This window comes from Chiloscyllium punctatum, chromosome 46 (genome assembly GCF_047496795.1).
Source record: "Chiloscyllium punctatum isolate Juve2018m chromosome 46, sChiPun1.3, whole genome shotgun sequence".
Lineage (NCBI taxonomy): Eukaryota > Metazoa > Chordata > Chondrichthyes > Orectolobiformes > Hemiscylliidae > Chiloscyllium > Chiloscyllium punctatum.
The window spans coordinates 34,950,445-34,964,852 of record NC_092784.1 but is presented as its reverse complement, the minus strand read 5'-3'; the positions used below and the strand labels follow the sequence as shown (position 1 = coordinate 34,964,852).

Sequence of the window (14,408 nt, the reverse complement as noted above, 5' to 3'; positions counted from 1 at the left end):
AATAAAGCAATAGCGGTCAATCCAGCTTTCTATTACATATATCTCCCAATATGCTCCAGCTGTAATATAATTCACTTCAACCGCCTTGCTTCAGAAATTAGCCAGGTAATTTAACACACGTTAGTAGTGACTGGACATCATCCTTCCCATCTCCCAACTGTCTAACATCCTGCGCCCACTGCTTCTCGTTCACTTCACAATCCCCCTCCATCTTCACACAATCCCTCCGCATTTCCCACAGACTCTCCCCTCTGCTAATTGTCTCCTCTTCCCATCCCACTCCATCCCTTGTCTGTCTCCTGTTCACTCTCTGGTTGAAAACCGAAGGAACTGTGGATAGTATTCTTGGGAAGGGTCACGAGAACGTGAACTCTGATTTCTCTCCACAGAGAGAGCTTTTCCAATAATCTCTGTTTTTATTCTCTGGTTAACCTCTGCAACATCAGCCAATCTTGGTGATTCGTGGGATTAGTGAGTTGCCTCTAGGATTGGGGTCTGCTGGTCTTCAGTAACAAGCCATTGCACTGAGTGGACTGATTTCTCAGCTTTAGTGTGTGTTGCAAAGGGACTGGGTCTGGTTCAGTTCAGATTCAATCATCTCAGAGTGAGACTCTGTGTTGGACATACCTTTGGGCAAGGCACTGGATTGTCTGTAACAACACCCGTAAAGTCTCAGCGAAGGAATAGAATAATGAGGCTCTAAATGTCCTGTTGGCTGAAACATTTATTTCCATGTCCTCACAGAACTGCTTTGGAAGTGTCCCGAAAACTGGAGGCGATTCCAGCAAAACTGTTATTACTTTTCATTAGAAAGCAAGAACTGGACAGAGGCCCAGAGGTCCTGTGCATTGCTGGATGCCAATCTTGTTGTCATTAACAAGCCTGAGGAACAGGTAAGAGGTTGTGGAAACAATTGCTACCAGTGAATGGTCAGCCGAGAGTACTGCCTCCGATCCTTCTTGCTATACTGGATCGAACAGCAATTCTGACAGTGAAAATAATAAATCAATAGTGAGTCTCAATGAGAAGAGGCATTTGTCTTAAAAAGATGTAGATAACTGCATGATAGCAGTAGCTCTTAAGTTAGACAGAATAACTAAGACCAACAGACACACAGAGGACACATTGTGATCTCAAGTTAGAATTCCTTTTACCCCAGTCAGTACCATATGGCATCATCTGATTAATGCAGTCTTCAATATTAACTCTTTCTGACCTTATCCCCTCCCCAAACTTTATTTCTTTGGGTTAATGTTTGCATATCTGGATATCTAAAAATGATTACATTTACCTCTATCCCTTTTTCCCCTCAGCCTTGGACTTCATAAGTTCAGGCAGCCTGAAGATTTCACAATTCTAACACATTCGGCCCAACAAGTTCACACTGACACTGTGAAGAACATTCCACCCACCCACACCCCATACACCCCGCACCCCCCCCCACCCAACCTCGCCACACACCCCTCCAGCCTATGACAGTGTATTTCCTATAGCTAATTCACGTAAACAACACATTTCCAGACACCATGGGCAATTTAGCATGGCCGATCTACCCAAGCTGAACATCTTTGGACTGTGGGAGGAACCGGAGCTCCTGGAGGAAACCCATGCAAACATGGGCAGAATGTACAAGCTCCAAGGCTGAATTGGACCCAGGTCCCTGGTGCTGTGAGGCAGCATTGCTAGCTACTGAGCCACAATACCACCTGATGTTCCTTTTGGAGTTGGAAGATTAGTAGCTCTTCAGCATGAGAATAGTTGACCTTGATTCTAACAGTGAACTCGATTGGTCTCAGAATCATTTCTCCACATTGTATCTCTCGGATGGCCTTCTCTGAGGATGGTCTTTAATACTTTGTGGCATGTGGTTGGGCCAGTATTTATTGCCCATCCCTAAATGGCCAAGTAATGGTTAAATCCCATGTAGGCCAGACTGGGGAAGGATTTCTTTCCCTAAAGAACATTAATGAAACAGATGGGTTTTCACAAAAATAACAAGGCGAGTTTTTAATTCCAGGTTTCTAAAATATTAAATTCAAAGTTTACCATCTGCCTTGTTGGGATTTGAATCCATGTCCCCCAGGATATCTATCTAGGGTTCTGGATTACTAGCCCACTGATATTATGACTATGTCACAATCTCCTTTCCTTCCAGACATAGTTAGCCCATTAGTCTAGATTAGAGTGGTGCTGGAAAAGCACAGCAGGTAAAGCAGCATCTGGGAGGAAGAGTTGGGGAGTGATGCCGGTGTAACTATGGAAGATGGACTGTTCTACGTAGCCAACAAAGAGACAGGCAGAACTGGGGCTCATATGGGTTCCCATGGCTACCCCTTTGGTCATAGCCCCAGCTCTGCCTGTCTCTTTGTTGGCTACGTAGAACAGTCCATCTTCCGTAGTTATACCGGCATCACTCCCCAACTCTTCCTCCGGATGCTGCCTGACCTGCTGTGCTTTTCCAGCACCACTCTAATCTAGACTCTGGTTTCCAACATCTGCAGTCCTTGTTTTTACCCTTTTACATAGTTAGCCCATTACTATATCTAGAGGATTCGTTAAATCCTAAATCTCCTCCAGTGAAACTCTCCCCTGTTCACTCATTGTACCATCTGCGGGACCTTTAATTTCATGAATATTGATCATTGGAAGGCAATGCAAGCACGATGGCCTCATGGCTTCGCTCAGACCACAGCACTTCTGTGATTCCATGGAAACAGTCATTAGGCTTTGTCTGGTTACCACCCATATCATCAAATGGTGAATCCCATGCCTTCATCTAAGGGTCAGTAATTACACAACTGGCTCCTAACATACATGATGTGGCAAGGTTGGCATCTGCAAGGCACATATCAGGAGTGCTATTCAATGCTGTCACTTCCCTTGATGAGTGTGCATCCAGCCACACTCAAGTAGGAACAACTGCATCCAGGACAAAACAGCCCACTTGATCGGCACCTTATCCACCATGTTTAAATATTCACACCCTCTATTACCAACGCAAACCATCTGCAGTGCATACCACCAGAGTCGAAAAGTGCAGCGCTGGAAAAGCAGAGAAGGTCAAGCAGCATCCAAGGAGCAGGAGAGATGCCGTTTTGGAATGATAAGCCTGATGAACGGCTTATGCCCGAAACATTGACTCTCCTGCTCCTCGGATGCTGCCCTATCTGCTGTGCTTTTCCAGCGCCGCATTTTTCGACTCTGATTCTCTGGCATCTGCAGTCCTCACTTTCATTTAGTGATACCACCAACAAGGTACATGCCATAACTCATTAAAGACTCCTTATATCCCACCTTCCAAACCCATGGGTTTCACTGCCTGGGAGGTAAAGGACAGCAGATGCATTAGAACACTCCCAGCCACAGGTTCTCCACGTAAAACACGAAAAAGACTCACTGTAAGGGCCTGTACTGCGCTGTATTCTTCTATGTTCTATGTTCTATTTAGGCCTCAACTGTTCCAGTTCTCCCAAACAAATTAAAGACTCCTGTTCAACATTGACAAAACATTTCACTGAGCTCCTTACTTAAGCTTCCTATGAAATTTGAGTAAACCATTGATAGGTTTTTAACAATCATTCTATAGCTTCGAGGTCACTTTTATTTCCAGATATTTTAAAATAGATTCAAGTTCTCAAACTACCAAAGAGGAATTGAATCTTAAATTCTCTAGATTATGAATCAATCTCTTTAGGGAAGGAAACTGCCATCCTTACCTAGTCTGGTCTACATGTGACTCCACAACCCACAGCAATGTGGTTGACTCTTAGCTGTCCTCTGGGCAATTAGGGATGGGCAATAAATGCTGCCTGGTCAGCGACACCCTCATCCCAGGAATGAATAAAGAAAGATAATTAAAGTAACCACTGTGATAACATTTCATTTAAAACACAGCACTCTGCAGGGCCTATTTGAAATGTCTCCTTTAATTGTGTGCTGAGCCTTGGATCATGAACTCTAACCTTCAGAAATCAGTCTAAAATATTACAAAATTAGCCAAGCTAAAACTGCATTCTCTGCCCCTTTGGTGACGGAGAGCAGCTGGTTTAAAATCATAGGGATTTTGGCGTCTGTCAACGATGATGAAAATAGAAAGTGTGCTAATAGTATTGCTGAAGTCCTTGTCGTTCCATATTCTAATAAAACTCTGTTATTTATATGATAGGCATTTGTGGAAAAATGGCTTGCAAACAATGGTTACTGGATTGGACTCAGAGAGACAGTCTCGGAAGGTGACTGGCGCTGGGTAGATGGAACGGATTATACTTCCTCTGTCAAGTGAGCTCACCTTTCAATTGCACATTTTGGAAAATATGTGAGACATTGAAGATTTAGCAAAAGGGTGGATATGTTTTGAAGCTTTGACTTCAGTTACTTAGCTGGACACGAGAAACAAACTTAGTGCAGTCCACCAGGCACTATGAGGTCCTTTAAGTCCAAAAGAGGAATTGCTACCTATTTGCAGGTTATGGTTAGAAACCTTATTCTGGATGCTGCTGCAATTCAATGAATTTTGGGTGTTTTCCTATATCTGTTCAAAGTTCCAATTCTGTACAGAGAGTGATCTGGCTGGTACTGAAGTATAGGTTGACTAACCAGTTAAGTCTAGATAAGAGTAGCATGGAGCATGAGTTGGGGGTGGGAGCAAAGACCAAACTGACTGCAGGAGGAGGAGTGAGAAAGAGTTGGGGGGGGGGGGGGGGGAGGTCTTAGCAGGAGAATAAAATATCAGAGGATTTTTGGGGAAATATCTGTTGGAAAGCATAGTTAAAAATTACATCGTTAAAAGTTATAGTCCTGTGAGGTTAGAGTCAAACTGGTTCTATTTCCAAAGTCGGAATTGATAAAATGTCAATGGGTCGACTGCCAACACACTGTGTGCATGTATCTGCTTTTACAATTCTGCAAATGCAAATTCACCCCATAGACTTATCTATGTGTGTACATGTGCACATGTGAGGGGGAGAGACAGAGAGTGTGTGTGTGGGAGAGTGGGGGAGAGAGAGAGAGAGAGAGAGAGAGACCGTTTGTGTGTGCATGTGTGTACGTGCTTGAGACAGTGTGTATATGAGTGTGATGGAGAAAATGCCAGTGACGCTCTTCGAAAGCCTTAAGTTATCTCAGGGCTGTGACTTTAAAGAAAATCTGGGATTTACATATTAATGAATTGAAACCTGCATTACCATTCGAAGTGATTAAAGACTTAACAGCAATTGAGGTTAGTTCAATACATCGCATCAGTTGTATGACACTGATCTTTTGCTATAAATTCTGTGTCCTATGATCCTGCCCCACTAGCTACCTGACAAAGGGGCAGCACTCCAAAAGCTAGTGCTTCTAAATAAACCTGCTGGACTATAACCTGGTGTTGTGGGATTTTTAACTTTGTCAATCCCAATCCAACACCGGCACCTCCACATTTTGGAAAGCATGCAGCATAATCAGGGAAAAAATATGTTGTCTTAGACCAAAATGTGAAAGAGCTGTTTTAAAACCAGTGTTTGAAATGGCGGTATATGTATGAAAGGATACAACATGGTGTCAGAGAGTCATAGAGACGTACAGCACGAAAACAGACCCTTCGGTCCAACTTGTCCATGCCGACTAGATATCCCAACGTAATGTAATCCCAACTGCCAGCACCTGACCCATATCCCTACAAACCCTTCCTTTTTATATATCCATTCAGATGCTTTTTAAGTGTTGCAACTGTCCTAGCCTCCACCACTTCGGTTCATTCCATACATGTACCATCCTCTGCGTGAAAAGGTTACCCCTTAGGTCCCTTTTATATCTTTTCCCTCTCACCCTAAACCTATGCCCTCTGGACTCCCCCACCCCAGGGAAAAGACTTTCTTTATTTACCCTATCCATGCCCCTCATGTTTATATAAACCTCTATAAGGTCACCCCCTCAGCCTCCGATTCTCCAGGAAAAACAGCCCCAGCTTATTCAGCCTCTCCCTATCACTCAAATCCTCCAATCCTGGCAATATCCTTGTAAATCTTTTCTGAACCCTTTCATGTTTCACAACATCTTTCTGATAGGAAGGAGACCAGAATTGCATGCAATATCCCAACAGTGGCCTAACCAATGTCGTGCATTTCTTTCATAATTTTATATGTTTCTACAAGATCCTCTCTCATTCTGTTGATTATAATCCCGTTGTACCCAGTCTCTCCAAGTAAACCTCAACTCTGGAACCAAGATAGTGAACCTCCTCTCCACCCCCTTCAGGGCTAGTAAATCCTTTCTCAAGTAAGGAGACCAAAGCTGCACACAGTACTCCAGGTGTGGCCTCACCAGCACATTGTACAGCTGCAACATAGCCTACATGTTTTTAAGCTCAACCCATTTAGCAATGAAGGACAATATTACATTTACCTTCCTCCTGTTGCACCTGCAGACCAACCTTCTGTGATTCATGTACAAGGACACCCAGGTCCCTCTGCACAACAGCATTCTGCAACTTTTTACCATTCAAGGATTAGCCCTTTTTACTGTTATTCCTACCAAAATGGATGACTTCACATTTATTCACACTGTATGCCATCTGCCAGACCTTTGTCCTCTCATTAAAGTGTCTGTGTTCCTCTGCAAAGTTTCACAATCCTCTGCACACTTTGCTCTTCCACTCATCTTCGTGTCATCTGCAAACTTTGACATACTATGTGTCGTCCCCAGTGCCAAATTATCTATATAAATTGTGAATAATTGTAGTCCCAACACTGACCCCTGAGGCACACCACAACTCGCTGATTGCCAACCAGAAAAGCACTCATTTATCTCTACTCTTTTCTTCCTGTTAGTTAACTAATCCTCTATCCATGCCGATACTTTACCTATAACACCATGCATCTCTATCTTATGCAGCTGCCTTTTGTGTGGCATCTTGTCAAACCTCTTTTGGAAATCTAGGTACACCACATCTACGGGTCCCTATTGTCTACAGTACTCGTAATATCCTCATAGAATTCCAGTAGGTTAGTTAAGGATGACCTGCCTTTCATGGACCCATGCTGCATCTGTCCAATGGAACAGTCTCTATCTCGATGTATTGCCATTTCTTCCTTGGTAATAGATTCAAGCATTTTCCCTACTGCAGAAGTTAAGCCAACTGGTCCATAATTCCCCAATTTCTGTCTATCTCCTTTATTAAACAGTGGTGTCACATTTGCTGCTTTCCAATCTGCTGGAACTGCCCCAAAATCCAGAAAAGTTTGGAAACTTACCACTAGTCCATTTACTATTTCTCCTGCCATCTCTTTTAGTACCCTGGGATGTATTCAATCAGGGCCCAGGAGACCTGTCTACTCTTTGCTCCATTAGCTCGCCCAACGCTATCTCTTTCATGATGATGATCGTTTCCAGAACCTCACCTACCTTCGCCTCTTTGTTAATTGCTCTCACAGGAGAACATTCCCTTAAAAAAAAGCATTGTCTATCTATAACATGTACCACTGCACTTTTAGGTAATATTCCAGACAAAAGAAATTGCAGAGAAAATGATTAAGAAGTCATTTTCGACAGAGGAAGATGACAGAAGAAGATAGAGAAAATTTTGGAAGACACATTCTGTGTGAACTTTGAGAGACTAAGTTTTAATTTATTGTTTTCTTCTTAGATTAATCTAAGTGGGACCTGTGTTATTGGAACAATATATTATTGGAATCTTGTTTTATTCAGGAACAAGTAATTAGAGAGGGATTGTTTGGGGTGTTAGTAATTCTGCCAACTTGTTCACCATTGGAGTTAGATAAATAGATTGTTAGTTGTTAATTATAGAGTGGGTAAAAGGATTCTATTTCATTTAACCACTCCTTTATAACAAATTGGGGTAAGAGGTTGGTTATACCACTTCTTTATCATATCGTGAGGCAGGGCAAGCTTCTCTAGTTGTTTTGGTCTTAATTATCAGAGAGGTGACAATCTGCTCTGGAATAATTGGCCTCTGGTCAACTGGGAGATAGTGAAGACTGCAAATGCTGGAGATCAGAGTCGAGAGTGTGGTACTTGGAAAGCACAGCAGGTCAGGCAGCTTCTTCATTTCCCCTCCCCCCACATTATTCCAGTCCCAACCCTCCAACTCGGCACTGCCCTCTGGACCTGTTCATCACTCCCCCCTCTAACCTATCAGCTTCTCCCTCACATTCATCCACCTATCACTTTATCAGCTACCTACCCCACCCCGTCGCATTTACCTTTCAGTCCCAGCCCACAAGCCTCATTCCTGATGAAGGACTTATGCCTAAAACCTCAACTCTCCTGCTTCTTGGATGGTGCCTGACCGGCTGTGCTTTCCCAGCAACACACTCTCGACTATGGTCTACGAACCAATTATCAATGACAGAGAATTTTTGCCTGTTAGCAACTGTTTGATGAGTTCTCAGGCAACTGAAAAGTTTTGGACCTGGGAATAAGTTACAGAGAAAGAAAGAAGTATTTAATTCTTCCCAGCTCAAGTGCGGTCTTGCTGTTCTCTGCTAAAACTAACTTTAAAACCAAAGAAAACCAGCTTAATTTTCCTCCAACAGGTGATGTAAGCATTGACTTTTAACTGGTAAGTCAGAGACTTTTTGAGTGGACCAGTTTCTGTGTCTTACGAACCAGTGACAACTGGAAGCAATGTAAGACAACAACTAAAGCAATGTGCTGGTTCACAGACAAATCAGAGGGGATCATCTCAAGCTCAGAATGTGAGAAAAGCTCCTGAACTGTCTTTTGAGTTTACCCCTCCACCCGTAACCTATTTCGCTCTGATTGTTTGTTTATTTGCCTGTCTATTTGAGTGTACAATAACGTGGAGGTTCCAGTGTTGGAATGGAGTCCACAAAGTCAGATATCACACGACCCCAGGTTGTAGTCCAACAGGTTTATTTGAAATCGCAAACTTCATCAGATGGAGTGATAAAGGAGCAGCACTTTGGAACTATCAGATGATTTCAAATAAATCTGTTGGACTTTAACCTGGCGTTATCTGACTTCTGACTGTGTCTGCAAGGGAGTGTTGATAAAGGGAGTAGAGTTATAATTATTACTGTTAGATGCCAACAGTTGATACTGACTTACCTGTAGCTACACTCTGTAAGTAATTCCTTGAACTACACAGCACAGGAATAGGTCCTTTGGCCCATGATGTTGTGCCAAACATGACACCAAATGAAATGAATCCCTTCTTCCTGACGTTGGTCCATATCCCGTCATTCCTTCCAAATTCATGTATTTATCTAAAAGTCCCTTAAATGCACCTATCGTACCTAACTCGACCACCACCTCTGGCAATGCATTCCAGACTCCAACCATTCTCTGTCTAAAAATCTTGCTCCTCACATCTCCTTTGAGCTTCCCCTCTCACTTTAAATGCATGCCCTCTACTATAGTCGGTTCTGATATAACGCCATAGTTCCTTCTCTTCCAATCTCGTGTTATAAGAACATCACACAATATCCACACCATTTAAACTAATGGAGCTAGAATTGTGTTATAGCGTATATGGCTAAGGAAAGGTCATGTTCTACAAATAACCATCTAAACGTTTCAATCGCTAATTTGTGTTGAAGAAACATGCGTTGTAGCAGAACCGGCTGTATTAGACGTTTCAATGCTGGGGGATAAAGATGCTGACCGTCAAAGTTATCTCGACATCTCATCATTTTCTAAACTTCTTTCAGGTCTCCCCTCAGCCTCCGCCACTCAAGAAAAAAACACCCTGAGCTTTTCTACTCTCTCCTTGTGGCTCATGCCCAAGCAGCAACCTGGTAAACCTCCTCTGCACCCTCTCCAAATCCTCCACTTCCTTCCTATAATGTGGCAACCAGGAATGAACACAATACACTAAGTGTAGCCCAACCAAAGCTTCAACATGACATCCTGACTCTTGTATACAGTTCTTCGATTAATAAAGGCAAGCATGCCATACACCTTCTTTACCACCTATCTACTGGCACGGTCACTTTCATGGAGCTATGGAATTGAACTCCAAGATCCATGTTCAATACAGTTCTGTGTCCAAAAGCCATGTAAACTGGGAATTTGGCAGACTTCATAAAATTTTTAACTCTTCTGATGACCCTGGGAGTAGTGGGACTTGATTCCTAGCACACTGCCCCAGTGACGCATAACAATGTTCTTGATGTAGCTCTGGTATCAACGATCACATTCTATCAAGACTCTGAGAAGAGACGAATGGAAGAACTTTAGATGGAAGTAGTTGAATCAGTATGTGTCACCTCGGCACATCCCAGCTCTTTTTGTTTCTATGCTGGACATCTTCTATGACTCTCTGACTTGACTAGCCAAAGATAGATCGTCTCAACGTCAAAATTGGGAAGCAAAGACTGCTGAGCTGATTTTCTAGACTTATTCTATCTCTGCCAATAATCTACTTTCCTGATTTGTTTATCTGTTTGTGTGTGAGGAGAATGTTATATGGATTTTTTTTTGTTTAGTGCTGTTATATGACAATGGTCTATGTCTGTTTACTTGTTGCTATGATCTAATGACTTAATTATAAAAAGAATTCTTGTCAGCACAGAAACCACGCTTTCTATCAGCTTCAGTCTGAAAGTCTGGAAAATTGGACTATCTTTAAAAACTTGGCAAGAATCTTGGCTCAATTTATGGCACACCACTTCAGTGGGTCATAACAAAGTCTGGAGGCTTGTCCAGGTTTTAAGTTAGATTTGATTTGAATTCGATTGCATTGGTTTGGATACATGCATAATGAACATTTGAATGTGGTTTTCTCAATAATACAAGTGAAGGAAAACACCAGGTTCTGGACTTTATTTAATGCATGGCACTGGAAACAGCCAATCAGTTCCTGTGGGTGGCAGAGTCATCACTGGCAGCCTTAAATGGAAGTTCAAAACTAAAGCTGATTGATTTGGCGGATAAACTGAAGATAGTGAGGATGTCTGCATGTCCTCGTCAAACCTCCATTGCTGGGCTCCCTCCCACCTTCGGTTTCTCCACTGTCATTATGGAGAAGGTGTCTCTGTGAAGTTACTATCTGCACCTTTCCCATTGTGTCACTCTTAAACTCCTATCATTTCTGTGGTATGAAGACAGCCAAAATCGGTGGTTCTGCATGGACCGAACGAATTGGCGATGAAACATTTTGACTCTGCATTTAATATGACCTGGAGGTGCTGGTGTTGGACTGCGGTGGACAAAGTTAAAAATCATACACCAGGTTATGGTCCAACAGGTTTATTTGAAAGCATTAGCTTACAGAGTGCTGCTCCTTCAGCAACTGTTCAACCATCCGATGAAGGAGCAGCATTTCGAAAGGTAGTGCTTCCAAATAAACCTGTTGGACCATAACCTGGTGTTGTGTGATGTTTAACTTTAATGTGATCGACCATTAGGATCTTATGCCTGAGAGAAAAACGGAAGGCATTTTAGGTTGTGCCAGTGCCTGAAATGGGAGGGACTTACAAATGAATGCCCATACCAGCTCAGCACACAGCAAGTTTCTTATCCACATGTTAAATCACTATCTGTTATTGAAGTGACAGTGACTCTATTAAACATTTAACAATCAGTTTACAGAACAAATGCTTGGACATTTGTGTACCTTAAAGAAGGTCCTTGTGTTACATTTCATGTCCAACAGTCCAATCATCTTGTTCTGTTCTCTTTCCTTGTTCAGGTTTTGGGCGAGTGGCCAGCCCAATGGTAAAGACCATCAAGGGGTAGATGAAGACTGTGTCATGATTGATGAAAATGCAGAGTGGCATGATTGGTCCTGCAGTTCACTTCACTACTCAATCTGTGAAAAACCAGCATAATATTGTTTTCTTTAATGCTGCATTTAATAAACGTTGAACCTGTTTAAGTCTATTCAGTCCATGTATATTATCCAGATGCCCAGGAGCTAGAATTGATGGGATGGGTGTGTGGAACTGGGAATCTTCCCCCACCCACCTTCCTCTTCTGTCTCAAACTGTCCTAATGCCCACTGAGCATGCTCAGCCTTTGGTTTGACTTTTGCTCCCAAGTCAGGAGTACAGAATTGGGAAATTTCATGACTCCACAAACTTGACTATTGACCACAACTGAACTGGACTCGTCATATAAACATCGTAATCTCAAGAATAGGTCAGAGACTAGGAATGTTGCAGTGAACAGCTCACCTCCAGACACCTCAGGCCTGTCTACAAAGGCGCAAGTCAGGGCGTGATGGAATAATCCCCACTTGCCTTGATGGAAGCAGCTCCAACAACACTCAAGAACATCTGATTCAAGGCAAAGTTTGATTGACACCACACCCGCCAGCTTCAACATTCACACCCTTTACCATTGATGCATATTGGCAACTATACCTCCCATCTACACAATGCACTGCAGAAATTCACTAAAGCTCCTCTTATTGTATCTTCCAAACCTACGTCCTGCACTATTGTGAAGGATAAATGCATCAGATGCATGGAAACACCACCACCTGCAAGTTCCCCTCCAAACCGCTTACTCTCTGGACTTGTAAATATATCCCTGTTTGTTCACCATCATAGAATCATAGAGATCTTCTGCACAGGGAAAAGGCTGGAGATTCAGTAACAGGAAAATATGTTGGGCCCTCAGGATAAATATAAAAACAAAGTTGTTCATGTAGTGCTTTGTGAATTATGTGCTGCAGAGTGGGATGAGTTTATTTCCTGAAAATGTTCAAGGCAGATATTTGATTTTTAGGGATTCAGGAGATGAAGTGACATGGGAATTGGGTGAGGAAATGGATTTGGTGTAGAAGTTCAGCCATTGAATTATTTAAAATCTGTGAGGCTTAAGTGGCTTAATAATGTATTCTTCCTCCAACTGCTGATGTTGTTATGACTTTAAACTGTTCATTAATAGGGTGGGTGGTAACCAAAGGATACAGTTAGAAAGTCATTGGCAAAATATCCAGTGACAAGAGGAGGGAAGTCTCTTTTGCTCATTGGTTTATTTTAATGTGGGTGCGTGCAAGTGTCATGGGAGCCAAAAGGAACTTTAAAAGGTGCACTTTCACTCTATCTATGCCTCTCATTATCGTGCAGACATCTCGGCCTCTTTACTCCAGTGAGAAAAGCTCTAGCTCTATCAACCTTTCTTCATAAGACATGCCCTCCAGTCCAGGCAGCTTCCTGGTAAATCTCCTGTGTACCCTCTCTAACCCTTCCTACAATGAGGTGACCAGAACTGCACATAATATTCCAAGTGTGGTCTAATCAGGGCTTTATAGAGCTACAGCATAGCTTTGTGGCTCTTAAACTCAATCTCCCTGCTAATGAAAGCCAACACACTATATGCCTTCTTAATAACCTTATCAACTTGGGTGATAACTTTGAGGGATCTGTGGACATGAACCCCAAGCTCCATCTGTCCCTCCACACTGCCAAGCATCATGTCCCATTGCAACCTACAACAGTCCTCCACACATTCCATCACTCCACTAACCTTTGTGTCAATTGTAAACTTACGAACCCACCCTTCCACTTCCTCATTCAAGTCATTGATAAACATCACAAAGACCAGAGGTTCCAGAACAGATCCCTGTGGAACACCACTGGCCACCGAGCTCTAGGCTGAATACTACCCATCTGCTACCACTCTCTGCCTTGTATGGGCCAGGTAAAAACAATAACTGCAGATGCTGGAAACCAAATTCTGGATTGGTGGTGCTGGAAGAGCACAGCAGTTCAGGCAGCATCCAAGGAGCAGCGAAATCAATGTTTCGGGCAAGAGCCCATGAAGGGCTCTTGCCCGAAACGTCAATTTCGCTGCTCGTTGGATGCTGCCTGAACTGCTGTACTCTTCCAGCACCACTAATCCAGAACTTGTATGGGCCAGCCAATTCTGTATGCAGATGGCCAAATTTCTCTGTATCCCATGCCTCCTTACTTTCTGAATGAACCTACCATGGAGAACCCTTATCAAATGCCTTGCTAAAATCCACATACACTACATCCACTGCGCTACCTTCATCAATGTGTTTTGTCACATCCTCAAAGAATTCGATAAGGCTTGTGAGGCATGACCTGCCCCTCACAAAACCATGCTATCTCTAATCAAGCTATGCTTTTTCCAAATAATTGTAAGTCCTGTTTCTCAGAATCCTCTCCAATATTTTGCTCACCACTGCCAACAGACTGACTGGTCCCTCCCAGTAGTGAATACTAAAGCAAAGTATTCATTAAGGATCTCCTCTATCACCTTGGACTCCAGGCACAAGATCCCTCCATTATTCCTGATCGGCCATACCTTCACTCTGGCCATCCTCTTGCTCTCACAGGACAAATTTCAGAGTAATTACTGTTTTTTCCAGGTGGTGTTTATTCCTATTTCTTCAGCTGTGCAGATCATGTGGTGTCAGTACACCTTCAGTGCTATTAAGGAGCGTTAAAGTCTACATACACCAGACAAGGTAG

The 14,408-nt window shown here is 42.9% G+C and overlaps 1 protein-coding gene across 2 annotated transcripts in view; it reads left to right on the top strand.

Annotated features, from left to right (window-relative positions):
* LOC140467902 (uncharacterized) overlaps positions 1-11,818 on the top strand; it is a 111,148-nt gene extending 99,330 nt beyond the window's left edge. For both annotated transcript variants that reach the window (XM_072563977.1, XM_072563978.1), the window contains exons 8-10: positions 745-893; positions 4,166-4,278; positions 11,654-11,818. In XM_072563977.1, the coding sequence (XP_072420078.1) occupies positions 745-893; positions 4,166-4,278; positions 11,654-11,792 (401 nt within the window). In that variant the 3' untranslated portion in view covers positions 11,793-11,818. The remainder of the gene's footprint in view (positions 1-744; positions 894-4,165; positions 4,279-11,653) is intronic.
* Positions 11,819-14,408: the final 2,590 nt, after the last annotated feature.